The sequence below is a fragment of the Microsporum canis genome, genomic scaffold (genome assembly GCF_000151145.1).
Source record: "Microsporum canis CBS 113480 supercont1.5 genomic scaffold, whole genome shotgun sequence".
Lineage (NCBI taxonomy): Eukaryota > Fungi > Ascomycota > Eurotiomycetes > Onygenales > Arthrodermataceae > Microsporum > Microsporum canis.
The window spans coordinates 1,356,087-1,382,473 of record NW_003299165.1 but is presented as its reverse complement, the minus strand read 5'-3'; the positions used below and the strand labels follow the sequence as shown (position 1 = coordinate 1,382,473).

Sequence of the window (26,387 nt, the reverse complement as noted above, 5' to 3'; positions counted from 1 at the left end):
GGACGGGCCGTAAACTTACCATATCTCCTGTGCAGTTCCTCGATCTTGAAGGTATAGCGACCCTGCTTGATGCACTCCCAGTAGAACTCATACCACCGCGTTACTGCAGCGGCTCTCGGGCCAGGGACGCCAGCTAAAGGGCTGAACCGTAGTTGGTAAACAAACAATATCGCCACGGAGAAGCCGATGGCACAGAGAGCCAACAGCCCTGAAGACAGGCCGGGAGCGATAGCATCCATAGGGCATACGTTTGGGCGTTTGGAGTCCCGAGTGTCTGGTTGCGGGTTGCGAGTGGCTGCGGAAGATTGGGATTTTGGCTGAGAGGGTTCAGGACTAGGGGAGTTTTACCGGGCTTGGTTGGCTCCATAATACTGGGAATTGTTATTACCACGAAATCGACGGGCTCAGCAAACGTTTCTTTTTATTCTTTAAGCTCCAGCAGCGAAGATGTTGAGCTTCTTACTTATAAATTGTACCATACACGGTATACGATGCATCCATGGGATCAGCGATGAAGCTATTCAACATTGAAACGAGGGTAACCAGCATCCACGCTCTGACAAAATATCCTCTACAATAAAGATAATGTAATTTGCAAAGGTGACCAATCAAAGTTGGACTTGATGACCCCGTAGAAAGCCGTTTATTATGGAAACATGCCCTGCAGAAACACGCCATACTAGTTGCAATCCCCTGCGGCCATGCCCTTGCAGAAGCCCATGTAACCAAGGGTCAGCGCGGCTATATCAGTTAGCCAGAAGAAGGCAAGTCGCTGAAGGACGTACTAGTGTGGCTAGGGTAAAGGGGCTTTTACATAGTACAGGCACCAAGTACCCACAGTATATAATGAAAGGAATCAATCACGAAACATTGCGGAAATCCGGAACAAAATCAAAACAGCTGACTCAACGGCTAGCCACTCATTTGCGGCTTGGGCCTATATCCGTGATACGGAGATGTAGGCCATCCAACGGTTTGATCGTGAGCTAAGTGCGCAGAAAGAGTCAGAAAGAGACAGTCAGTTTCAGTCGGAAAATATTTACAGCCCCAGCAACAACAAGCTCTTTATCCGGGTGCAACATTTCGAATTTAAATCGGTCAACGAAAGCAGCAACCAAACATTTCATCTCTGCTCTAGCAAAGCTTTGTCCAAGGCAGCTTCGTGGCCCGAACAAGAAAGTTATATTATTTGCGAGACGGTTATTAGTGCCCCCATGAGTCGCCTTGCCCTCACCGAGCCAGCGTTCCGGTTTAAATTCGGCTGCATCAGCTCCCCATATGCACTCAGAGCGATTGGCTGCGAAGGTAGACATGTTGACCCAGGTTCCCTTTGGGATTGTGACGCCTTGGATGACGGTCTCTCTCTGTTGGGATACAGTTAGACACGTTGTATAGTATCAACAAGAGCTATTTTCCTACTTACAATTGCAACACGCGTCGGTAAAGGCTACGGAAACGAAATATCAATTAGCATATAGGCTGGACAAAATATTTGATCCATTCTTAGTGCTTCTGGGAGGCTTACCACTATCGGCCAGAGCCTGATAGCCTCAGATATGACAGCCGTAAGAAAAGGCATGGAACCAAAGATTTCATCAGAGAGTTCATCTGCGCGGTATTGAGATAGAACTCCCCTAATCTCGTCCCGGAGTTTGTCTTGAAGCTCTGGATGGGTAGCAAGAAAGTAGATGGTAAAAGTGATTGATGTACTCGTTGTTTCATGCCTGGATATTCTCATTAGTAAAGACCCTCAAGCGGTAGAACTACTTTGCTGAATATCCAATCTTACCCTGCAACAAGAAAGGTCAACATCTGATCCCGTACGTCATCGTCGGAAAGATCTCCATTCTTTAAAAGCACCGATAGGACCGTGGTGTTGTTCTTATCACTCCTTTGCAATACTTCCTTCTTCTCTGCAACCAACTGGTGACATAGACCGAGCAGTTTAGCCTTGCATACCGTTAGGGTTTTGTTTCCTGCCATAGGAAGCCTGATAGAAACCCATCCCGGCAGCAGCATGCACGCAACAAAATATTGAATGAAATCCCAGGAGGGCTCTAACACCCGACGAAAAGTAGCTGCAAGCTCATTTTTAGAATTATACAGAGTCCTAAAGTCTTCATCGAAGGCAGCAACTCCAATGATATCTATAAAATAAAGGGGGTGTGTTAGAAAATCAGGATAGAATCTAGTTTTCTTGGTAATGTCTTACCAAGAGTGATCAAGGAGACAGTTTCATTGAACTCAATGGCACCCCTAGCAGCTTTCGACTTGGTTGCCATAAATTCGGCAAACTCGAGCGATTTGAGCCACATTTTAGGAACAAATTCTTTGATTACATGGCCGAGAAAAGCCGGTCGAACGAATTTTCGGTGAAGTTTGTGCTCAGCGAGCTCCGCAGTGGCTATACCCCGTCCAATAATCCGTTCAACAATTGCGGAGCGCTTAGGAGGTTTTATATCTTCGGGTTGTTAGATATTGTAGCTGATGAGAAACGTGTAGACTTCGCTTACAGTCATAGCAGTGAGCGCTCAACACTTCGTTAAATGCATTAGGATCGGTTAAAATGACAGTATCACTCAAATGTAGTATGGATTTCATCCTCAACATTCCGCAATTGCTGTACTTAGGCCTATTGATAAAGTCAAGAATCCAACCCCCTGGGATTGCACCATACATGTATGGTGTGTGTCCGAATATAAACCAATCACCTGGTGCCATAGGAATTCTGCTCAGTGGGCCAAAATAATGGTTATAGACAATCTTTTTGATCGCAAAAATCCACACTAGAAAGATGATAGCATGATATAGGTACACGTAACCTGGATTTCCCTTAATGCCCGTCCCAAGATAGAGTGAACCTAACGGCGGGAGGACCGTTACGCCAAGCATGAAGGCATGCGTTCTCACTGAGGTGTCCATCGTGGTTCTCGAAACCCCTTTGTAGTTGTAATTAGATTATCGATGTTAGGGCTATGAGCCAGGAATGGAGGTCTGGTAGGGGTATATATATGTGTCTCTACAGACATGAACGCCAGCAGATGGAGGGAGTAAATTATTGGATATTGGATGCTCGACTGGACTCCCTGGCATGGAGTGCAGTGATGCATCCAATAATGGACCGTAGAAGATCCGACTTGCGTCGTATAGATGCTGCGACGGTTTCCATCTTCGCAGAAAAGTCCGAAATGCATGCTTGAGTACGAGGTACATGCAACCCGTAGCCCGTTGAAATCAAGTTCAGGGCTCTTTTTTGGTCAAACAGCCGTTTGCTTACCCTGCTCGGGGAAAGCAGCTGTGCATTAGAACCTTGTAAAATGTCTAACCACACCCTCATTAACCGCTATTATTAATAAAAACATACAGATGCGGTGTAGAGGCTTTAAAGATATTTCGATGTTGTTGAGGTGATGGCACCTTTAAGCTTGATGTGAGAGCTAAACACCTTCAATGCTTAGGGTCATATCAAACTGTCACGTAGCGCAGCGCGGAGAGTTTCCCGGGGTGAGGGCTCTATCTTGGCCACAGATCAACGCTTATCATACTTAGCCCCAGTCTCCCATACACATGCAGCGACATAATTAGTTGCATAACAAGCCATGAGCCCAAAATTTTCATCTGGACTGCTTCTCCTGGTTCGGCCTAACCGCAATGGTTATGAACACGGGGAGATCTTCCCAGACCATGTAGAAAGAAATTTAGTCGATCTTGAGACGCTGGTCTTTTTTGATCAATATTTTGGATTGATGTTTGTAGGATCATCTCGTCGGAAATGGTAATTAAGTGTGCATGTAAGCTGAGCAGGGAAAAATTCAAGATGTTGAGCCTGTCCTGGATGTATGTACAGGCCACATCCTTTCTAACTGGGCTGACAGGTTCTGCGTCTCTCCATCAGGGGAGTTGGCTCTATCCCGATGTTCCGGGAATCGTCTGTTGGCGCCTGCTGGCGTCTGCCTCTGGTGTCCTTTTAAACAGGGCCACAGCAATGCAACCAGTCAAAGAGAAGCCGCGCAGTTTGAGGCTTAATTAAGCGTGTCAATCATGCCTGTACAACTCAATGTCTTTCTTTTGCCATCAGACTTGATAAAAGAAAGGGTTCTGGGACGCCATAGTTAATAACTTGTAAAAAAAACCCCATTTAAATGTAAACGAAATAAAATAAATAGGTATAGAGGAGCAAAGTACCTGTACATCGAGCCAAAGACATATAGCGAGTATTTGACACGACTTTGATATCGGCCCAGCAATGGATCGCCTGTGCCATCACTTCCAGTGGGAACCATCGAGTAGTAAACTATTCATGCCCTTGAGAGAGCTAGCCCCATGAGAAACGGAATAACCATATGTATGATAAAAATAATAACCTCCATACTCCGTACTTCGTCCGCACTTCGGCGTAGAGGTTCGATAATACGCCAGAGTTGGCCTGTCGTCCCGCATCCAGATTTATAGCTATAACAGTGACAATTAAGAGAACCCAGCGCACCGCTGCAGCAGCGTCAGGCCTCGCCGTTTTCTTTTTCTTCTTGTCTTCTTTTCTTCTTCCTCTTTCCCTGTTGAAACAAGGGCAAGAAAAATGCCATGCAGTGAAGGAATACGAACTAAATAAGTCAGGTTAGCCAATACGACCGATGATTTAAGTATACCAAGCAAGCCATCGCCCACATAAAAGCCCAGCTGGCTCTTTTTACCCATTTATTAAAGAGTGGTCCGTTGCTCTCGTTGTCTCTCGCCCGCTCACCGGCATCGTTGATATATCTGGTGTTGTTTGCGTCCTTTTTATTTTTACCCATGGCAGACCAGGCGAAGATAGACGGGCTGCCCGCTCCGGTTGTCCAGGAATCCACCAGGGTTCCAGAGGCGCTGGAGCCGGATGAGAATCCATATGATAACTCTGATGCAGACTCTGCGTTTGGCAGTGATGGGTAACACCTCTCTCTCTCTGTGATCGATATTTGTTCGGCAAAAATGGCTAATATAAGGCCACCTTGTTCATTTGGTTTCGAATAGGGAGAGCTCTACACAGTCTCTGGCATCTAGTATACTAAATTATGAGTGAGCCGCTGACATCGTCTGGTTAAATATGTAGGTATATATCATAAAAGCTGTGCTGATGGGAAACGCTCTAGATACGAGAACGGGAGGCGATACCATGCATATTGCGCTGGCGCATATCCGCTACCCAACGACGAAAAGGAACAAGAGCGAATGGACATGCAGCATCATATTTATCTCCTTCTTCTTCGTGGGGAATTACATCGCGCACCTCTACAATCGCCTGTTGGAAATGTCCTTGACATCGGCACTGGAACGGGTATTGTATGTAGCCCTCCCACCTCTCTTTCTGAGAATATCGTAAGGGCTAACCGTAAGTTACAGTGGGCTATGGACTTTGCTGACCTGTATCCCGAATGCAATGTGATTGCGACCGACCTTTCAGCGATACAACCATCATGGATCCCGCCTAACGTACAGTTTCGGATCGATGACGCCGAGCAAGAATGGGATTTTCGCCATAAATTCGACTACATACATGCCCGAAGCATGGGAGGTAGTATAGGGAATTGGGAGCGACTCTTAAAGCAATCCTATGACAACCTGAACCCCGGTGGTTGGATCGAGATAACCGATTTTGAGACGTGGGCTACCACCGACGATAACAGTCTCCCGGAAACATCGCCATATCATGAATACCAAGTGCAACTCAACCTGGCTGCGGAGAAATTTGGCAAAGTAATGAACGTTTCGCCCAGATTTGAGGAGTTCGTGAGGAATGCGGGCTTCACTTCGGTTACGGAAGAGAAACGAAAGACACCGTTGTCACCCTGGGCAAAGGACAAGCGGATGAAGGCTCTTGGACAGTACATGAACATACAGATGATGGAATCCATCGAGCCGTATTCCCTTGCTCTCTTTACCCGAGTTCTACGATGGGATAATGCAAAGATACAGGCGCTCTTGGCTGGTGTCAGAGAGGACCTGCGGAACCTGAATTATCATATGTACTCCGTCGTGTAAGTCTTTCGTTTTCTCAGCCAAAGTCGCCCTTTATTCGCTCCTTCGCCTAACCTAGACCTCTAGACATACGGTATACGGACAAAAGCCTCCGGCGCAAGAGAAACCCGAGAAGGCTGAGGCAACCTCATGACAACGACTAGGCTGATAGACCAGCTCTACATATAGTATTCTCTCTTACCCTTTCTTTTTTTTTTGGTGGCATTCTCGTGAGCGATCTTCCTTGCTTTTTTCTTTTTTATCTTCTTCCTTTTTTTCTCTTCCCCTCGTTTTTTCTGTATGATCATTTATAATAGATATCCGTGTTCGTGATGGGTCGAAAGCCACAGGAGTTTTTTTCTTCCGTTTGCGAGCGTCCTTTTATGTGCCAGCGATGAATGATAACTATATACGGAGTATATATATAGATGGGGCGAATACTTATGACTTGATAAAGCCACCTGCGTCTTAACATATAATATATGAAAACTATTCGCAGCCTTGCTCTTGCGGATATATACGTGTCGTCGTACCACGGCACACCAACATTGTATAACAGCTGCTGAGTTGAAATGAAAAAAGCCATCCGCCCATCGGGCTCTAGTGAATATATCAAGCTCATCCACCTCCTGCCTTTGAAACTAGCCATTTCCCTCTGGCTAATCAAACTGATCGAGTTGACAGATGACGATAACCTTGCCCATCCTTGCGGCGTTTTATGCAGTCAACACGCGGATCAAGGTTAACGGCTTAATATATATACTACGTGTATATACACAATACATGTGCATGGTGCATGGTATGGTGCATATATGTATATATCTGCCAACCAGGACTTGCAGGGCCAACAAATCGCGTGGTTTGGAGCAAGGGGTTTCATGTTGCCATCCTATGCAAGGATAAATCTTAATAGATGAAATAAACGAGTACGAGGGTGTTCAAGAAGGCAAAAGGGCTTGAACGTTTGAGCATCATCAGACTCTTTCAAGCTCTTCTCATGCTCTTCTTCGACTTCGTTGCCATCTTAGAAATGTCACGTGAAGGCTCCCGGGAAGCTACGATGTTTAACATCCACCCGGATGAATATGTGGATAATATTCAGCCAAACCCTTGAAGCGGTACAACTCCGAGGACGGAGTTCCAGGCTCATCATGTCCACTTCATTGTCCTATAGGACTACCCTGTGGCATCAATGAACAGTTTTTCAACGGTAATGGCTGCAATCCTGGGTTATCTCTTACCCTGTGCTCTAAGGCCCGGGATGATCATGCAATCCTGCATTTAATTTATATGGAATCCAACGCATATCCTGCATTCGATGGCTACCTACGGCCACACTGGTTCCTTTCTCCGACAAGTCATGGTATAATCATCATCATGAGGGTAGCATTCGTATGCCGTACCCGTCCTTTCTTCAGTCAGCTACAGGGCTTCTTACCTTAGTATGTACTCCGTACAATAGCAGAATATAAAAGAGACTGATGGCCCGCACGCCCGCCATATATTGAGTTGTCAAATATTATATCCCAAAATTTCCCCTGTCTCGGGTATGCTTTGTTTAACCAGGGATCGAGGGGAACATGTGGCGTTCAACAGCTGCCTTCGAAAACCCTCGCAAAGTTGTCTCGACTTTGGATTACAGTGGCATAGAATGCCTATTGAATATCAACAGGATTCTCTTTTCTATGCCTGTATAACTGCTTCTATGGACTTAAATGATAGGTTCTATTAAGCAAAATAATGCCGAACCTGACACTGAAGATGACCTTCCATGCATAGAATATATAAAATGCAAACAATGCTCGCTAAATCAAAAAAACAATCAAGAAAATCAGTATAGAGTCTCCGTTTCTTGTAGAGGAAATGAAGTCTCGTCGAAGTCATGCTGCAGTTCACCGTCATCACACAATATGCTCCTTACTCCATGGAACAGGGCCAAGTGGAAGCCTAACAGGAGTCATCTCTGGCGACATTAATCCAGAAGCCGCACAGTAAAATGCAAGCATCCCACATATCACGCCGCTTGCGCCGCCAGCCTTATTCACCTGAACACTCTGCTTGGGGTGTGATGTTGCAATAAAGTTGGCGATGGCCAGGAATAGATATGTCAATGCAAGGAAGACAAAGACAAGGAGGGCACAGACGTTGGAGCGCAGCGACGCAATCATGAAAACAATCGTCAACAGTACCCATATGATGAGGAATATGCCAAGTGCGAATGTGTACGCCCGTTCGTCTCCGTACGCCTCTTGTATGTGCAATCCGGGAATTTTGAGCATTGCATACGCCATCCAGTATGCGCCGTACGAGGAATGAATCGTGGTGCCTAATGTATTTCCGACTCGGAACTCCATTATCCCAACAATAATTTGGATCATGCCTCCCATGAATAGAGCAAGGCCAAAGGCAGCCTGATCTGGTCCAACGCTGCCTCGTGGGTTGGAGCCGGGAAGCCTATATACCAACGGCCATCATGTTAACTCTGGTGAAGAGCTGAGTGAAAGCAGACTGCATGCACACAACTTACCCTGCACCGCAGTTATACAACCCTACCACGAAACTTGTGACTGCAAACCCGAAGAGACCTAGGGGACTCGGGTTGGCAAGCTTGCTCGAGGGTGGTAACAATACATTGGAGGCAGTGGATGATTTGCTTTCCGGCTGTTCATACAGCGAAGACCACTCCGTTTGAGGCACCTTTGCACTCGGCTGGACGAGAGGATTGGACATGATTGATTTTCCTAGTTCGGCTGCACCGGACCGGAAATAATTCTAGGATTGGGGAAGAATAATATCACGACTTTTGCAATGGAGAAACATGAGAAAGGCAACGACAGATGAGAGAAACAGGAGGAATGAACAGGAAGATATATATATGCATCTCAGCAATTTCGAGGGATTTATTTATTTTTTTTTTTTTTTTGGTGGGCTGTCCAGGGGTGTTTTTTTTATTCAACGTTCTTCTGGACTCGGCTTGCTTGGCCTGCCAGCGAGGCCTTAACGGCTGCAGCAGCTCTTACGATATTAAGCTTTTGCAATGACCGAGAAATACAATGCGTTATCTACCGCCGAAGCGGTTGAACTGGTGATACTATGTATGAACTGCACGGCGGCAAACAGCGTGTGTCGTCTCCACAAAACGCCCCTTCGTTAGATAAGAACGGATATCGTGGTTTGTCTGGGGGTAGAAAAGGGGTGGAGCATGATCCAATGCTTGATCGGCTAAGCTTTCGCTGTTCCTTTGGAAGCTGGATCCAACAAACCGCCAGCCGGCTTAGGGAAACGGCATTATGTGTCTGGTTCAACTAAGTTGTGCCTGAAAAAAAGGCTAAAGTAGCGAGAAACATATCGTTTTGTGGATATTGTTATATTTTCTTCTTTGTACGTAACTAATCGCAGTGAACTTCATTTAAAGCGTGTTTTAGCCCCCTGTTCCTTCTGACTCGCGACAAGGGCTGTACCATCTCGATGGAAGTTCTGTCTCAGCTATGATGTGGATTGTGGAGAATCTAGTTCCAGCTACGGGCTCTGACAGTTCAGGCCTTCTTCTCAAGCATTGCCGAGGCGGGACGCTCGAGATGTAATCCTCCAGGATTTATTCGTGGTTATTTAGCCCGAACCTCGGTCGAGCCTATGTGCGGTCCACGGCGGGTGATAGACCGGCAGGCGGTGGTATCATTCTGTTCATGGCTTGTCCTCAAGCTGGCTAGACTGTGGTAGCCGGCCGGAACGGCACCGGGTATATATGGCTGACGTTGCCCACATACCAACTAATATCACAAGTGGAAATGCGAAACTCCACGAATGATAATCACCAAAAAAAAAAAAAAAAAGCCGTAAATGAGGGGAACGTCAGCTTTGCCATTTGTATGCGCTTCATGTGCTGGGATTTGTGTTTATAGGAGCACCCCCATCTTCGTTTTCCGAATCTCCAAACCCTTCGAATTCACTTTCATCTTCGTTGTCATCTGACCCATCCTCCATATCTCCAGGTTCAGCGCTCTCCGCACTACCATCACTAGCATCAGCATCAGATTTCGTTTCTTCTCTAGTATCATCTTTAACATCATCCATTTTTCTCTTTAATCCCATTTCCCCCAAACGGCCATCACGGCCATTGACTTTCTCATCTCCAGTTTCTGCGGATTTAGGTGGCGGAGTAAACCAAGGCAATTTCCCACGAAGGAAGTCATTTATAACCATCTTTGCAACGCTGTTAACATCGGGCTCACCACCCTTTAGCAACCGACCGCCCTTTCGAGCTAATATGCTGAGGAATTCGGTGGCGTCTGCAAACCCCTTGATTTCGTATGTTCGCTCAATATGACATTGTTGCGTCTTTTTGAGGATTGCGGGAATGTACTGTTCTGGGTTTTCAACATTCTCTACTCGAACAACTCCACGCAGGAGGATATCCTCTTCAGTAGCATTATTGCTTGGGGGTACAACTCCAGGGCAATCAATGAGGTAAATTCGCTTCATTAAGGTGATGTATTGCCATACTTTGGTCTCACCAGGGATGGGAGCAACAGTGCACACCTTTTTCTTTCGGAGCGTGTTAATTATGGATGATTTTCCTGTATTGGGATAGCCAATGAATCCCACTGATATTTGCTTGCGATCCGAGTGGAGGATTGAAAACTGGCGCAACAGCTGAATCAATGAGCCTTTTCCAAACGAGTTATTGATACTTGCATGAAAGGCAAGAGTAGGGTATTCCTTTGACAGGGTACGGACCCAAGAAGCCTATGACCAGGAATTAGTCAAATATGCCAAGATGTAATCATAACAGCAAGGATATAAAGAAGAATATATGAAATGTTACTAAGAGAACAGCTATTATGCCACAGTAAAGTGGAAGCAGGACTCAACTCAAAACAAAACACACCATGCCCTTTTCGACTAAGCCTTCAAAACGAAAGCGAGTCAACTTCGACTTCAGAAAGAAGCCAAAGTTACGGGGGGGATTGATCTGCCATAGCGGTAACAGACCATCTTCCATTGGAAAAAGCGGCAATAAAAGTTGCACAGGAAGCAGCCTTGACAAACGCGATGGCACCTTTTAAGGTGATTTTGGAAGGAAAATATTGTTGAGAAGGGGGAGGAGTATAGACTTACGGCAACACTAGTTGGTACCAAGTCGCATTTGTTCAGAACGAAAATCAAATGTTTGTGTGGCGCTTCCTCCTGGATATATTTCTCAACGCTTCTACACCGGGTCCCTTCAGGGTCTCGGGCATCCAGAGCATGAACTATAACGTCTGAAGAATCAATGACTTTGTACAGTTCATTCCAGATTCGTTTACTCTGGCCCTTCGAGAAAATTGGTTCTCTGGCGGCGGTAAGGTCTGCATCTGCGCCATCAGCGTCGGCATTATGGGCATCGCCTGATGTACCACTGAGTAATTTTGCTTGTTCAAGACGATCCACATAGCTGTCATGCATCTTTACCGTCTCTCCAGCGAGACCTTCAAGGGTGTCAACACTCAGCTTGACCCGTTTTCTCTGAGCCTTGGGTCCGAACGTGTCACTAAACGGTGCATTCTCAACGGCAATCTTAGCCTTGTGCTGCTTCAGGCCGTTTGGAGTGTGACCGTCTTGGATGAGACTCATTGGGAGTTTGTTTGTTTTCAGCAGGACTTGGTAAGGGTCAGCCGCTTTTTCAGCAACGGCCTCCCGGAATGAGCTCAAGGCCTCTTGAGAGATGACTCGAGTATTCCCAAACCATTTCCTATTCGGTTCTATCCTGGCAACTGGCTTGTCTCGAGACTGATAGGATGCAGCTTTTGTGATTTTTCCAGACGCATTTCTTTGAGCTTTCCCATCCTTGAACATGTTAAGAGTCTTCACCTTCTTCGCATCTCTACGGACATACCGGACGGTTAGTCTTCGCCATTATGTAGTGGGTATAGAAAAGGGAATTCATGCCTGTAGAAATTTTCTCCTTTGGTTCGAACGTTGGCCATTCCATCATTATTCTTCCCCTGGCGCTCTCGTCGAGACGCCTCCTTTTTACCTGTACCCATTTTCGCAGAGATTCAACAACAAACTCTGCTACGAATGAGCAAGTTTGAGGCTTTCGACGTTGAAATCCTCGATTGTTGCTTCTTTCATATCTTTTCAAGAGAAAAAAAGAATGATTTTTGATTTTTGTGCAGTTTTTGCCAAGATTTCTTAACGCACGGACCATGTAAAAACTTCTTTGCGATTCATTTTTCTCATGAGTTTGAATTTGGACTTTCTATTCAACGTCGAGGGCGAGCGTTCGTCACAACTGATTCACTATGGCGTCTCTACTACGAGAGTGCAGTGCGAAGTCATCTATAGCACTATGTCGAACCTGCACCACTCCCGGGATTCAATCCCGTCTGTTCTCTTCGACTGCTCGCATGATGGTCGGTCCCGAAGCCCCCAGCTACATTGATATACCACAATCGATTCAGCCAGACCTCCCCCGTCGTCCACAGATTAAAGGCACCCTGCCTGTTCCTCGAGAGCTATTCCCATCCCGCCGACCCGATAAACCTACCGAATCATACATCGCAGACGCTACACCACTGCCATCAAACACGTCTCCAAGGGTGGCACCAGGTCATCCCCAATATGAAATTCTCGAATGGAAACGAAAAATGGCAGACGTCAGGAGGAAGCATTTACGTGAAGGTCTTTTGGAGCTGCATGAGCGCAAGAAGAATGCTCACCGGAGAATGGTTGCGAGAAGTAATGCCAAAGAGAATCGTCGAACTCAAATCCTGAATCAGCCAGAGCGAGAAGACAAGCGTCTCACAGCTGCTACGACGGTTTCGACTATGAAGCCCGTCAAATGTAAAGTGCTACCCAACCCGGGTGCAGCGGAACGATTGGCCCAGTCAACCGCAAAAGTTAAGGAGATCCAGGCCGCCAAGCGTGAAGATATGGTGAACTCGATCCATGAGCTTTATCTGAATGCACAGACTTTTATTGTCAATGAAAAGCAACTCAACGCTGAGATTGATCGTGTTTTCCCCATTGATAACAACCCCGACTGGGCCAACGGGAGCCGAACTGGAGAAAATATTTGGAACTTGGGTCCTCCTCCTACCATGGCTGTTCTAGGAAACCAGACGAAGGATGAATTGACTAAATGGGAGACCGTACAGCGACGCACCAAGAAACTTGCCGAGGAGCTTACGGGAGGCAAAATATAACAAGCGAGACATTTGTTATCATTGACATATTGTGATGTAATCATAGCATTGAATGTATAGTAGATTTCTTTACTTATGGGGGCGAAATTCAGGATTTTCCTTATCAACATTAAAGCCGTTCTTCGACATAACATATTTGATAGCAATGCATGATAAAGGGATATAGCTAAGCATGGAGTTGATTGTGTTACTAGGCAATTCCCTTGAGGATTGGATAACCATATCCGGGTACTTTCGAGGACTCTCTTCCCATCGCCTCCAAATGTATTGCGCTCCATAACGCCGCCATGCATATCTTCAGAGGAGTATACTCTAACGAAAGGAGAAAAAGACAAGAAGAAAACAGAAACTCAACTAGCTTGGCGGTGCCTCTGTAAAGTATCTTGTGACCAAATTCAATTAACATTGGCGACGGAGACAAACAGGACAAAATGTACCCACGACATTTCATAGTTGATATAATGCAATATAGTATTTCAAATTTAAATGCTTTGGAAGGTTTCCGGCAGCTTTGAGGTCCTCCATCTCTATACTCTTCGATTGAATAGTAATTCACTTAATAAGGGCTCTATATGAGAAAAGAGCGAGATTATACCTTCTCTCCGTCTACCTGTGGCGGTGAGTTAGGGATCTATGTTTTGACAGGCAATAGTTTAGGGATGCAAAGACTTGGTAAACAAGTATGAATAGACAGAGAGGTAAGACGTGAGAGATGACAGAAGACAGCGAGAGGAAAGAAACTACCTAGTGTACTATATAACTCCTTAATGCCAAATCACGTGATTGGACGTATTAACTTGTCAAACTTCAACATCTGCCTACTATTAGTGTGGGCTCACTCCTTTTAGTGTAGTGGTAGATTCTGATATAACTATACAAAGGACCAACACCTATTGAAGAACGAGTGCGAGAGCAGTGACCGAGCTACCAGTTTTCGTAGGCGTACCACAACGAGTCACTGCCTTAGGCTATAGCCACTGCAGTATCAAAGAACATAGCTAGAACGGCCAGTGAAAGATAGAGGGTGAATGAATAATAATGCCAGCGATGCTAGCTTATATAATAATCCACGTGATCTCATTACTATATCATGTGATATTTTATGATTTATTGGGTTATGTCATCCCCACTCACGCCTTTTTAATGACTAAAACATTCAATTCACCTGTTTTTTTTTGATAGTTGCTCGTTTACTCCTTATCAAATTCACTGATATGTTTGCCATGACCTTCATATTTAACGTAGCAGTCGTAGTTATTAACGTAGTTAGCCATTATTATTATTATATTATTATTATTAAGGTGGCCGTGAGTATGATTCGCTGTAGCAGTGAATTGGCCCAGCCCTTTCAAGGTCTGAAGGCTCTAAAACAAGCTTCTATATTTAGAAAAGGAAGCAAGCTCGTTAATCCATCAAAACGTTAATCCATCAAAATGCAGGCTTTTTCATGTCCTTTACCTGTTCAAGTTAATGACAGAAACTTATAGGATAGGTTGGTTCGGCAATTGTTATCCATCCTCTTACGATGGCCGCCATACCTAGCATGTTTGGTGGCACTCAGATTTACTCTGTATTGATACGGCTTTAGGCATGCTCATAAAGTCCCTATCGACGTGCAAAGAGCCCATGCAGGTATCCCGCACAGCGGGCCAACAGCGCAACACAAAATCTACCACGCAGAATGGATGCCCTTGATGCAGGTAGCAGTTCCAAGGATTCTAATTCCAACCGTTGTTCACCATCGAACCGGGAGATGTGCAAAGTCGAGTGGACACATCTCAACACTAGAGGCAGCGGGCCGTGTGCCGAAATCTACTGATTAAACACACGTATCAGCAGTGAACCAGCAAACACAAGCAGCTTTCCTGTACAATGCTGCAAGGGTGGAGAGCGGGATCTGCGATGAATGTCTCAGAGCTTCCCATCGTCGACAGGACCATGTGATGCCGCCATACACAGCAGTATGTCGTAGTACTCCGCGGCGTCGAGTGTAACTCAGCGATGGAACCGTCCAAGGGAAGCTGCATAGAGATTGTCTTTACCGTGGATTTTGGTTCAAGACATGCTTCTCGCTTGCGGCAATTGAATAGACCTTTGGAAGCTGTGAACTGCCTGCACGGAGTTTTCTGGCTATAAATACCGGCCACCCCCTTCGAGCATGAATCTCTCAACTCTAGAGAAGCAAGCAAGAAGCACATTTTCCATCCCAATCCCCCAAGTCAAACAACTCTCCAGCATCAAAGATGAGGTGGCTCTCTGTGGTAGCATGCCTTGCTATGGGCACCAATGCTCTATCAATCCCCTCCTGGCCCATCGAAGAACGAGCAACCAAGAACTGTCCAACCAATCTCTCTGGAGCATTTGAATTCCCTCATTTGATCATCCCAGTCAATTCTTCTGCACCCAAGGTTGCCAAAGGAACTTCATACTACGGAGAAGTTTCATCAACGATCTCATCCATCTTCAACTTTGACATTCCTACCCAAGGTCCCAACCTCTGCACTCTAGTCTTCTTATTCCCCAGCGTGGAGGGACGTCCTGCCTGGACCTACACCTTTGAGGGAGACGGCAAGGTTGGCATGGCTAGACTGGAGGCCCCCGCAAACGATGGAACCACCTTTGAGAATGCACCAAAGGTAGCTGCAGAGCTCGGCACATCAACTCTTGCCGCCGGGACCTCCACCGTTGTTACCTCCTTCGACTGTCCGTTTGGGCAGAGAATTGCTTTCAAGATGTCCAATGCTGGAAACACCAATCTCAAGTACTTCCAGGACTATGGCAACCCCCCGTAAGTGATCTCCTACTAGCCTCTAACTTGGAGGGATTAGTGTAGAAAAAAAAAAGCTAATACTTGCTTCTAGAATCGGGCTTTACATCACTCGCTGCGCAAAGTAAAGCGATCATTCACGTTTTTCACACAATAATGACACCGAGAACTTTCACATTTTCCCCTAATGATCTTTATTTTTTCTTGGGTATTCCTACTGTTGATCCAAAGAGGGTGGAATTCGGACGTAAGCGAAATAAGCATTTGATGGAAATGGCTGTCCTTAATATAGCTGCTCGATTGATTAATCCATGTATCAATACGGAGTATTTGTCAATGCTTGATTTCTGTGCGTTCAAATCCTTCATATTTTCGATTAACCCATTTGGTAAACTGCTCGTAGATTTGATCCAAGAACCTCTTTATGGCAAGAAACTCCTTAGCAAGAGTGGAGCTGGTGGAAGCACTTGTGGATATGCCAGCCTAGGCTTTTGCCATGGAAAAACCAATAATAATCCCGTGAGTTCCAGGGCAAACACAGCCAGCAAATCATGGAATAAAGTACAAAGACACGGCTGCTCGAGGGTCTAAGCCATGTGTAGTCGTAAGTCAGTTTGATCGTACCTGTGGGAATACGAAGGCATCGCCTGGCAAGGCCTCAGCCAACTTTGTAGATAGGGCGCCGTTTCATGGCAGATGCAAGGTATTTAAGTACCAAGGTGACTCTCAGATGAAAGGCTGGCTTTCTTGACCACTTAAGCTGCCCCTCTGGAAGAAGAATGAACCGGCTTGCTTGATATTATCATACTGGTACTTCGTCAAATATACAAGGAGACCGGAACTGCAGTTTATACTCGAGGATGGATCGAAAGGAAGCACCCGACCCGGAATATGACGATCATGACATAACTATCCCCAGTATTGAGAAGAGCATGAAGACGATCGAACTACAGGCGAACGAAGGCGATAGAGCGGCCATGGCGCCAGAAATGAGCGCGCCGCCATACCAGACGAATGCACCGACCGCAGCATCAGTGGTGTCGTCAGGGTCATACCATGGGCACTACCGTCCGGCCCCATCGATGTCCCCCTCAGAGATGTCATCCCCTTCCACCATTGCAAGAAGGCCGGTGCCAGGAGCAGAGTCGAGGACCAGCTTCGCCTGTCTGTCCATGCACATGACGGACCGAATCCGGCTGATGAGGTTTCCAGCTCATATGGTACCTCAGATAATAGAGATGGTTCGCACCGGTTGGCCAAAGGGCATCAATGCTCCGCGTGAATATGGCCAATCCCTTGAGATCAAGTTGAACGGAAACCCGTGGTCACCGCACTCCTGGGGAGAGTCTAAGGTGGATGCTCGTCGGTTGGTAACAAGGCTCCTCGACGGGCTATACCTGCGAGGCTGGATTATAAAGGCTTCTGTAGATATAGGACATGTCGGTGAGTTCTTCCGTTTTTCAATGGATGTCACTACTAACTACTACCCTGGCTCCATCGATATATGTACAGACAGTGCTAACTAACCCTGCGCCAAAAAAATAAGATAGCTTATTCTTCCGCTATCAACAGCCAGCTCCGCCGCCATGTATATGGACGAGCATCTCCTTCCACAACTCAGATAGACTGCGCATCGTCGATGCCCCGACAGGCTTTGGACTGATACTTGCCGATGCTCTAGGTCCAGATGTTGAAAACTGCCAGGTGAAGGGTACTATGTTCGAGATAAAGCTTCACGGGAACCCCTGGCGAGCAGTTGGCACGAAGACGGTGCAGACCCGGGTTATCCTCCTGGCCGTCATGGACGTTCTTGAGCAACAAGGATTCAGCCTCTATGCCACCATCAACCACAACAGCAGGCGCTCCAAGGACTCAAGCACCGCAGAGGCTGATACGTGGTACTGCAACCGACGTCTCGACTGGAAACCGGGCGAGTTTGTCTACCACGGGTAGAAGGCCCCTTTTTTCTCTTTCTCTCTTTCTTCTTTTCCTTCGTGATACCGTAAGCCAAAATAGTATCATATTCTCCAAATTCACGCCTCTTAAACCCAGCCTCATTCTGTCGTGCAATGCCATTACGCGGTCACACGAGCTTCCCGCTGGCCTAGACCGTAGAGTTTTGACGCTTGTCAGCCACTCTTTGGCTAGATAATAATCTGTCTCTTCTTCATGACGCGTCCTGCAGCAACAAGGGGATGGCCGAGTGTGAACAAGCGCCTGCTGCGCCCTCACAGCCTGAAGAATGCGGCGAAAACATGCAACTTGTATCAGCTAAACGTCCGCGGGCCTCCCGGTTTCCTCTCGCCATGGGGATAGTGTGATAGTTAATAATAGTCAAGCAGTAGTATTCACCGCATCACAAGTCGATATGTCGCTACTGTGCAAGTGAACAATTAAAAAGTAGCGTTTCAGCCCAGCAAGAATGAAAGATTTAAAAAGGTATTGAATGACCAGCAAAACCGATATCCACCCACACTCGAGGTGCTTCAACTTGGAACAAGTCCTTCTTTTCTGCTGTTTCTTTGCTTTTTCTTTTCATCTTCATATTTTCTTCCTTGCTCGCATTATTTTCTGTGAATTCAAGAATTATAGACAACCTCATCGCCGAAATCCCAAGACGTTTGGTCATGCTAATCTTAGAGTAAAAGTTGATCGATCCTCACCGTCTCTTCCTCTCCTCCGGCTTCTCTTCTTTGCGCCCGCAGTTCCGCTTCAACTGCGTATAAAACACAAGCGCCTGGCTCGAAATTATACCTAGCCATGGACGCTCAGCTCCCTAACAAGCTTCCTTTCTCCAAGAAGAGACTGCGCGCAAGGATAATCCTATCGTGAGTTGGGCTGCGGTCTGCCAGACAAGGTGGATATATAATAACAAACAACTAACTGCCTGCAGATATATATCGGACTATGTGATTCTCATGTAAGTCGCCCGCTTCTCAAGATGGCGCAAAGGCATGCGACCCATTTCCCAATCAAGAACTGACCACTCCCATTCCTTTTGGCAGAGCGCTCATCATTGGGTTCTTCATCCTCGACCGTGTTGAACCATTTCACCAGCCCTTCGCCCTCCAGAACTACACACTGCACTATCCATACGCCGTCCATGAACGAGTTCCCATCCCTCTCGCCCTTGCGATCTCTGGCGGCTTTCCTATCCTCGTCATCGTCGTCTACACGATCGTTCTAGATGGGTTGTTCTCTCACAGCAAACCAGTTAACATTGCTACGGGGAAGAGGAAGTTGATGGGGAAATACCGGTTCAAGGACAGGCTCTGGGAGCTGAACTGTGGTGTTCTGGGACTTGCGTTGGCCCAGGGAGCGGCGTTCGTTATCACGGGCGCATTAAAGAATGCTTGCGGTAAACCTCGACCGGATCTGATCGATCGGTGCAAGCCCAAGAGCTTCGAGCAGCCGGAGTTTGGGCTATCAAATTACACGATTTGCACCCAGACTAACCATGAGATACTAAAGGATGGATTCCGTTCATTCCCATCAGGTATAGTGCACACCTAAACACTCAATTGAAGCATGTCTTTTGCTAACTTTTCTTCTTTTCAGGACATAGCAGCTGTACGTATTAATGGCGAGAAGATAAGCACTTCCGAACTCTTCTAACTTCTATATAGCTTCCTTTGCCGGCCTCTTCTATCTATCATTGTACCTTGCTGGAAAACTGCACGTTATGGACAGCCGTGGAGAAGTCTGGAAAGCCTTTATCGTCATGGTGCCTACTCTCTCTGCAGGGCTAGTTGCTGTATCTCGAATCATGGATGCTCGACACCATCCCTTCGACGTCATCTCTGGCTCACTGCTGGGAGTCGGCTGCGGCTGGGTTGCATATCGCCAGTACTTCCCCTCCCTTGCAGAACCCTGGAAGAAGGGCCGGGCCCACCCCATCCGCACCTGGGGGTCCATTCCAGAGCCTCCGATATATACTGGTCGTCGACTGCTCGAGTACGAAAATGATCAGGTGAAGCTTGTTCCTCGCACGGATGAAGAGTACCAGGCTGCGCACGCGGCTCAAGATCAACCGCAGGCAGTACCGGAGTCCACGCCAGCTCTTATGAACCCCTTTGAACACCAGAAGGGCCAAAGGCGGAGACGGCTCGCGGATGCGGATTACGCTGCGTCCAGCAGCGAGTCAGAAGGCTATGAGATGCAGCAGACACAATACGAGCCCAGACACCACCAAGTGGCCGACACAAGCTCAGATGCTGCTCCCAGATTCACTGCTTATCACCCTCCCGATCATAGAACGCCGTCTAGCAGCCCACCCCTTGAGCGCCACCCTGCATCTCTGGTCAAGTCATAAGGATTGTTCTTGCAATGACAACGTCATGTTCTTCTTTCTCCAACATTTCACAACGATACCTTCACCAGTCACCTTTCTTGTTATTTCTCTACCTCTATGTCTCATGTTCGTGTCGACTTCCCGACTAATGTTATACTAATCCCTTTTACGTTCCGCTACTGCTTCTTCTTGCTTGGAGCCTCGTATGAGGTCAGAATATGTGGTTCTCCCTAGATACTGGCGCTTGTTCTCAGTTGGATCGGATCGCAGCGAATTGAAGCAGTACCCGCAACCTAACTCGTCTTTACTATCCGCTATGATACCATGACTTGATAGTTTTTGCATAAAGCAGCTTATAAGATCTCCAGATTGCTTCTCTAATATATCAATGGTTACCGTTCCTTATGTGTAGGACATGCCTCGATGGCTGGCTAGGTAGCCGGGCAACTTGTGTGTTATTTAAATGTGTTCTCACTTCCAGAGAACTTCCGTAGGCGTTCACCTTATAAAAATCGAAAATATCCAGCTTCTCACTCCCTTCTTACTTTCCACTCAACCTCTTCTCAACTTGAATCTGATTTACAAAGCCGAAGATACTCTACAATCATATTGCACTGAACCATTTCTCTCACTCTACATCCGCTTTTCTCTGACTTCAATATGCCTGTCGTTTGGGATGACAAGGCTGATGCCATGGTAAGCTCGTTCTCGAAGCCGGATCAAATGCCAAAACTAACCAGTCTCGTTGATGAACTAGCTGCTCGCCTCTATCCTAGCAACCGCAAATACAAAAGTAGACAACGTAGCCGTCGCTAAGATGATGGGCGGCGGTAAGTCAAGGCCATGGGTTAGAGAGTTAGCTGAGAAACGTCTAACGCCTTGTCTATAGAATACAATGCCCTAGCTATCAGAAACCGCATCGCTCGCATCAAGCTGAAGGCGAGAGCCCTGACTGACGAGGTTTCCACTCCGCCGAATACTCCCCACAAGGCCACAAAGCAAGCTGCTGGAAAAAAGCGCAAGGAGGTCAAGGACGAAGCTGGCGCCGAGGATAAACCGTCCGCCGACAAGCCAACTACTTCTACGAAGAAGGCCAGGAAAGCCGTCAAGGCTGAAGTGGTGAAGGAGGAGAATGAATGTTAATCAAAGTCTCTACATGTTTCTTCCTGGAGCTTGGAAAACACAGAAATGGGCAACTTTCCTCTCTTATGATGTTCAAGATAGTCGAAACCGACGGGCACTAGGCTCTGAATCTGAATAAAAGCACCTTCAGATGCTGACCTTCTCGAAGCCATGGCTATCTACTATGTAGGGATGGAAGTAGGTTGTACCTGAAGCAGCCACGGAACCCACAACCGCCGTTGCCAACAAAACTCACCAGAAGCCATGAATCCATCCGTGTAGAAAGCTGGAATGCTGATTGGCAACTCAGCCGGTTTCCATGACAGCTGCAGCCAATCGCCCCGCCATCTTTTTTTTTTTTTCTTCTTTTTCATTTCCCAGCCTCAGGTAGATTTTATTTATGTACATGGTGGACCAGCATGAATGCAAGGGTTGGCCAGGCGATAAATACTTAGATACTTCGCTCGCCAGGGCTTACGGTGACGTGGAACTCTGCGATCTTGTTTATATCTTCCGGATAACTCGCATTGTCGATCTTGTCCAACAGTCCTGCATACGAAGCTCATAGATAACTGTTACATCTTCACTCTGTTTACTCCGCTTGGCTGCAGCTTCGGATAGAAACAGCTTGTTTGGATAATATATTCTTTTCCCACTCTGTACTGCGCCCGAGTTTCCCGTCAGCTGGCGAGGGTTAGGGTCTGCAAGTCGCATCGACCGAAATGTTCTCTAGCATCTTCTTCATCTGCTGGCGAATCGGCCAATTGATCACTCTGATACCGCCAATTGGCATGCTCGTAAGTTGACCAGCGTTAAGGATTCCACAAGCCCAGCAGGTACTAAACTTCCCTCTCCATCCAGTCGTGGTTTATCGATGGCTTCGTCAAGGCAAACATCATCACCCCGACATATATCCTTGTCCTCTTCATCGTCAGTGTCCTAGGCGGCGTCTGGGTCCTCGAAACCCTCTTCCGCTTCAAAAACACAAAACGCTCAGCCATCTTTGTCTCGTTTGTCGACCTCTGCTTCTTTGGCTCCTTGATCGCTGGTGTCTACCTCCTCCGTGACATCGCCAACGAGAACTGCAATAACTTCTCACGCAGCAAGTTCCTCCTTAGCCTGGGACCCTTTGGGTACTACGGGCAGCAACAGGGTAACCCGCTGGCCAATGACCCTAACAAAGTATGCTCCATGCTAAAGGCCTCTTTCGCCTTCGGCATCATCAACATCATCTCGTTCTTCTGGACCGCCGTGTTCGCATACTTCATCTCCCACCATGAAGAGCACCACGAGAAGCGATCGCGCAGAGGAAGCCACTCTAGCCGACGAAGCAGCCACCACAGACATCGAAGCAGCTCTGGAAGACGGAACTCGTACCATGTCTAGGCTCGGGTCCTTCCTTATTTCCTTGCATTCTTGACTTGATGACTGACGACGGAGGCCTCTGGCGGATAGAACTGGTTTGGCTGGTAGATCTGGGTAGACAGTGAGCGAGAAAGGGGGAGTAACCGGTCATATCGTCAGCAAACAACCTTGCGCCGACAATAACCAGGCGGACAGGACATATTTCTCAATCTTTGCGTTGTTCTATTTCCTTGTTCTTTGATATTTAACACACCTTTTCTATATTCTTCCTCTGATGCAGAAATGATTGACGAATGCTTTTTCTCTTCCCTCTGACTTTACCTGCTGCGCACTATGTTCATGTATATAAACTGTTTGATTGTCTAAGTTGAGAGACAGACATCCTTCCATCTCCATACGCTCATCATCTTCCATTTGATATCTTTTTCCTTCGGTTTTTTCATCTGCTTTCTTGCTTTGAAAGGAAATCATGACTAATCAGTTACCAATATATTACGTGATTTAAGGTCAAATGTTGCAAACAGTGTAAACAGAGCAAAGGTTGCACACCTATTATCACCACGTGACTTTCCTTATCATCCTCTAAAACAACTTTCGGAGAGCTCCGCGATGCAACTTGCAGCTTGCAAGCTACCTAGGTAGACACAACGGTGAGAAAGCTCGCAGATTACATGCATCTTTGGTTTGCTTGCCTCCTATCTATCTTCTATTGTATATATTAAATACTTTTCGTCCAACTCTTTTTTATGTCTTGCATTTCAATACTTGAATAATGTTAAATAATTCAAGCTCCACTTATAGTGATGTCACTATCGAAGCTACTCCCTCCTATATAGGGAGCCTGTTGAGAAGATCCGAGCCGATGAATACCCTTTGTTAAAAGGTTGGTATACCAATCTATTTTCTTGTTGGCTCTTTTGTCATCCTCTTTTTTAAGTCTCGCCATCTAAATATTATTATATTGGGCTTTGATGCTAACCATCTTATCCCTAGATACAACCTATCTCGATCATGCTGGGACAACACTCTATGCCAAGTCTCTTATAGAGGCTTTCTCGCAGCGTCTGACGAGTAATCTCTTTGGGAACCCTCACTCTGCTTCTTCACCTTCCCAGTTATCTACTAGCCTAATTGATGATGCAAGGCTACGAATTCTACGTTTCTTCAACGCAAAGGCGGAAGAATTCGATGTTATCTTCGTGGCCAATGCAACCGCTGGAATCAAACTTGTAGCAGAAAGCCTTCGGGATTATGACTCAAAAGGGTTCTGGTACGGGTACCATGTTGACTCTCATACCAGCTTGGTTGGTGCTAGAGGCATGGCCGATCAGGGAAGCAGGTGCTTCGTTAGTGACGAGGAGGTAAACGAGTGGATTGAGAGATTGAAAAGTGAGCATGATACTTTAGAGTCTGTCCGGCCGGTCCTCTTTGCGTATCCTGGCCAGTCCAATATGACCGGTCGTCGGCTGCCATTAGGTTGGTGCAAAGACATTCGCGCTTGCACGAGCATTGATGGAAAAAGGAAGGCCTTCACATTATTCGATGCTGCGTCACTTGCCTCTACATCTTCCCTGGACCTCAGTGATTCCACCCGCACCCCAGATTTCACTGTCGTCAGTTTCTATAAGATCTTCGGATTTCCTGACCTTGGAGCTCTCATCGTTCGCAAAGATGCGAGCCATCTTTTTCAGAACAGAAAGTACTTTGGTGGAGGAACAGTTGGAATGGTCTTGTCCATTGGGGAAGAGTGCCATGCCAAAAAAGATTCTTCTCTCCATGAACAGCTTGAAGATGGCACCTTGCCTTTTCATAATATCATTGCGTTACATTCTGCGTTTGATGTACATGAACGCATATACTGCTCCATGGATAACATATCTCGTCATACTAGGGATATGGCTAAGATATTATACGATGGGCTTTCATCATTGGAGCATGGAAATGGTACAAAAGTATGTGTAATATACAAGGGGCCAGGTGCATATACAGATCGCGCACTCCAGGGCCCTATCGTATCATTTAATTTGAAGGACAGCACTGGTGGTTGGATTCGGAAGTCGGAGGTAGAGAAGCTAGCAGCTGTCAATAATATTCAGATCCGCTCGGGGACACTATGCAATCCCGGAGGGATGGCGTATTATCTTGGGTTGCAGGCTGAAGAGATGAAACGAAACTACAGCGCCGGACAACGCTGCGGAGACGACAACGATATCATTGCCGGAAAGCCCACAGGTGGCTTACGTGTTAGTTTAGGTGCCATGACGTCAAGAAAAGATATTGATATATTTCTCGGGTTCATCCGAGATTTCTACGTTGACGAATGCATAGTTAGCGAAACTGCACCTCATCATGGCACCTTTGTCCCTTCTGTTCAACAGTATCCCTCGCGGTTTTTTATTGAGAAGCTCTGTGTCTACCCGATAAAGAGCTGCGGAGCGTTCGTTGTCCCTGAATCGATGGCATGGGAAGTCAAGCCAGAGGGACTAGCCTGGGACAGAGAGTGGTGTTTGATACACCAAGGAACGATGGTGGCTCTGAGCCAAAAACGATACACAAAAATGGCACTCATACGACCAGTCATAGATCTCCATCGACGTACATTGCGAGTTACACTACCAGACTCAGGATCATGTCAGAACACGATAGAGATACCATTATCTGTTGAGTCCACCGATCTTACTGAAGGACAAGGACAGCTCTACAATAATTCTACAAGGCAACAGTCAACCGTTTGTGGAGATAGAGTCTCCGTGCAAGTGTATAAATCTGATCGACTCTCGTCATTTTTCTCTAATTTTCTAGGTGTCCCTTGCATGCTTGCAAGATTCCCCCCTCAAAAGAACCATTCATCTGCCCGGTTTTCAAAAACATCTCAAAATTTTGCAAAAAGGAATATGCGCCCTTTCAGTCCCACGAATGAAATACCTGGGTCATTTCCTGAAGCCGTTGCCTCCGGGTCAAATCGCCCCATCCTCCTATCTAATGAGGGTCCTATACTCCTTATATCCCGTTCGAGCGTCAACAAGGTTAATGAAACTATAAAATCTTCAGGGAAACCAAACTCTACCTCCAAAACTGTTGCAGCAGATGTATTCCGTGCTAATGTTATTGTTTGCGAGAACATTGCCACAGCTACATCTAACCCACCGCCCGCACATTGTTCATCAACTCCATCTGAACAACCATATATAGAAGAATTATGGACTGGATTCCGAGTTGGAGGCATCAATTTTGATACACTCGGACTCTGTCAAAGGTGTCAAATGATTTGCATTGACCAACACACTGCCACACGCAGTGATGAGCCATTTTCTACCCTGGCTAAGACCAGGAAGGTTAACGGGAAGGTATATTTTGGTAGGCATGTTTGTTTATCTGAAAAATTTGAAGAGAGACATATAACACTCAGAGCGGGTGAGTTAGTGACGCCAGTTTATGATTGATAATGATGTTATCCTTTCCATTTTTACAAAATTTTATTGGAGTTGGTCTTTGTATCTTGCAACATCAAGGGTGGGAGATTCTTTGGAATATTTAACGTTTGTACACCAAGCAGGTTCACGAATATCATGAAATTCCGTGTATAAAATATCTAATAATTCAGAGAGCTAATGCAAAGCTTGTATTGCTGCGCAAAAGAGGTACAACAGCCTCTTAACCA

General features: G+C 46.4%; 12 protein-coding genes across 12 annotated transcripts in view; 8 read left to right on the top strand and 4 right to left on the bottom strand.

Moving 5' to 3' along the window:
- MCYG_05605 (cytochrome P450) overlaps nucleotides 1–239 on the bottom strand; it is a gene marked incomplete at both ends in the record, with an annotated part of 1,674 nt that extends 1,435 nt beyond the window's left edge. Inside the window, one exon of the mRNA XM_002845690.1 lies at nucleotides 20–239. Within this exon, the coding sequence (XP_002845736.1) occupies nucleotides 20–239 (220 nt within the window). The remainder of the gene's footprint in view (nucleotides 1–19) is intronic.
- Nucleotides 240–679: 440 nt separating this feature from the next.
- Nucleotides 680–2,922, bottom strand: MCYG_05604 (cytochrome P450; the record flags this gene model as incomplete). Its single annotated transcript, XM_002845689.1, has 7 exons — nucleotides 680–741; nucleotides 953–986; nucleotides 1,044–1,364; nucleotides 1,526–1,724; nucleotides 1,790–2,147; nucleotides 2,213–2,461; nucleotides 2,514–2,922. 7 exons carry the CDS (start codon nucleotides 2,920–2,922, stop codon nucleotides 680–682), a joined length of 1,632 nt encoding a protein of 543 aa, XP_002845735.1.
- A 1,869-nt stretch (nucleotides 2,923–4,791) lies between these two features.
- MCYG_05603 (conserved hypothetical protein) lies at nucleotides 4,792–6,148 on the top strand (the record flags this gene model as incomplete). The annotated part of the gene is made up of 5 exons (XM_002845688.1): nucleotides 4,792–4,925; nucleotides 5,011–5,055; nucleotides 5,106–5,319; nucleotides 5,380–6,014; nucleotides 6,082–6,148. 5 exons carry the CDS (start codon nucleotides 4,792–4,794, stop codon nucleotides 6,146–6,148), a joined length of 1,095 nt encoding a protein of 364 aa, XP_002845734.1.
- Nucleotides 6,149–7,895: 1,747 nt separating this feature from the next.
- MCYG_05602 (Gpr1 family protein) lies at nucleotides 7,896–8,724 on the bottom strand (the record flags this gene model as incomplete). The annotated part of the gene is made up of 2 exons (XM_002845687.1): nucleotides 7,896–8,448; nucleotides 8,522–8,724. The coding sequence occupies 2 exons, from the start codon at nucleotides 8,722–8,724 to the stop codon at nucleotides 7,896–7,898; spliced, it is 756 nt and encodes a 251-aa protein (XP_002845733.1).
- A 1,146-nt stretch (nucleotides 8,725–9,870) lies between these two features.
- MCYG_05601 (nucleolar GTP-binding protein 2) lies at nucleotides 9,871–12,020 on the bottom strand (the record flags this gene model as incomplete). The annotated part of the gene is made up of 4 exons (XM_002845686.1): nucleotides 9,871–10,740; nucleotides 10,883–10,924; nucleotides 11,113–11,857; nucleotides 11,923–12,020. 4 exons carry the CDS (start codon nucleotides 12,018–12,020, stop codon nucleotides 9,871–9,873), a joined length of 1,755 nt encoding a protein of 584 aa, XP_002845732.1.
- Nucleotides 12,021–12,278: 258 nt separating this feature from the next.
- MCYG_05600 (conserved hypothetical protein) lies at nucleotides 12,279–13,181 on the top strand (the record flags this gene model as incomplete). Its single annotated transcript, XM_002845685.1, has 1 exon — nucleotides 12,279–13,181. The coding sequence occupies one exon, from the start codon at nucleotides 12,279–12,281 to the stop codon at nucleotides 13,179–13,181; it is 903 nt and encodes a 300-aa protein (XP_002845731.1).
- A 2,243-nt stretch (nucleotides 13,182–15,424) lies between these two features.
- MCYG_05599 (conserved hypothetical protein) lies at nucleotides 15,425–16,076 on the top strand (the record flags this gene model as incomplete). Its single annotated transcript, XM_002845684.1, has 2 exons — nucleotides 15,425–15,969; nucleotides 16,043–16,076. The coding sequence occupies 2 exons, from the start codon at nucleotides 15,425–15,427 to the stop codon at nucleotides 16,074–16,076; spliced, it is 579 nt and encodes a 192-aa protein (XP_002845730.1).
- A 969-nt stretch (nucleotides 16,077–17,045) lies between these two features.
- On the top strand, nucleotides 17,046–17,901 carry MCYG_05598 (uncharacterized protein; the record flags this gene model as incomplete). The annotated part of the gene is made up of 2 exons (XM_002845683.1): nucleotides 17,046–17,391; nucleotides 17,495–17,901. The coding sequence occupies 2 exons, from the start codon at nucleotides 17,046–17,048 to the stop codon at nucleotides 17,899–17,901; spliced, it is 753 nt and encodes a 250-aa protein (XP_002845729.1).
- An 807-nt stretch (nucleotides 17,902–18,708) lies between these two features.
- Nucleotides 18,709–20,260, top strand: MCYG_05597 (PAP2 domain-containing protein; the record flags this gene model as incomplete). The annotated part of the gene is made up of 5 exons (XM_002845682.1): nucleotides 18,709–18,776; nucleotides 18,842–18,868; nucleotides 18,954–19,444; nucleotides 19,507–19,518; nucleotides 19,575–20,260. The coding sequence occupies 5 exons, from the start codon at nucleotides 18,709–18,711 to the stop codon at nucleotides 20,258–20,260; spliced, it is 1,284 nt and encodes a 427-aa protein (XP_002845728.1).
- A 639-nt stretch (nucleotides 20,261–20,899) lies between these two features.
- On the top strand, nucleotides 20,900–21,382 carry MCYG_05596 (uncharacterized protein; the record flags this gene model as incomplete). The annotated part of the gene is made up of 3 exons (XM_002845681.1): nucleotides 20,900–20,935; nucleotides 20,997–21,069; nucleotides 21,129–21,382. The coding sequence occupies 3 exons, from the start codon at nucleotides 20,900–20,902 to the stop codon at nucleotides 21,380–21,382; spliced, it is 363 nt and encodes a 120-aa protein (XP_002845727.1).
- Nucleotides 21,383–22,083: 701 nt separating this feature from the next.
- Nucleotides 22,084–22,747, top strand: MCYG_05595 (conserved hypothetical protein; the record flags this gene model as incomplete). Its single annotated transcript, XM_002845680.1, has 2 exons — nucleotides 22,084–22,158; nucleotides 22,223–22,747. 2 exons carry the CDS (start codon nucleotides 22,084–22,086, stop codon nucleotides 22,745–22,747), a joined length of 600 nt encoding a protein of 199 aa, XP_002845726.1.
- A 588-nt stretch (nucleotides 22,748–23,335) lies between these two features.
- MCYG_05594 (molybdenum cofactor sulfurase) lies at nucleotides 23,336–26,169 on the top strand (the record flags this gene model as incomplete). The annotated part of the gene is made up of 3 exons (XM_002845679.1): nucleotides 23,336–23,364; nucleotides 23,563–23,609; nucleotides 23,720–26,169. 3 exons carry the CDS (start codon nucleotides 23,336–23,338, stop codon nucleotides 26,167–26,169), a joined length of 2,526 nt encoding a protein of 841 aa, XP_002845725.1.
- Between the last annotated feature and the right edge of the window lie 218 nt (nucleotides 26,170–26,387).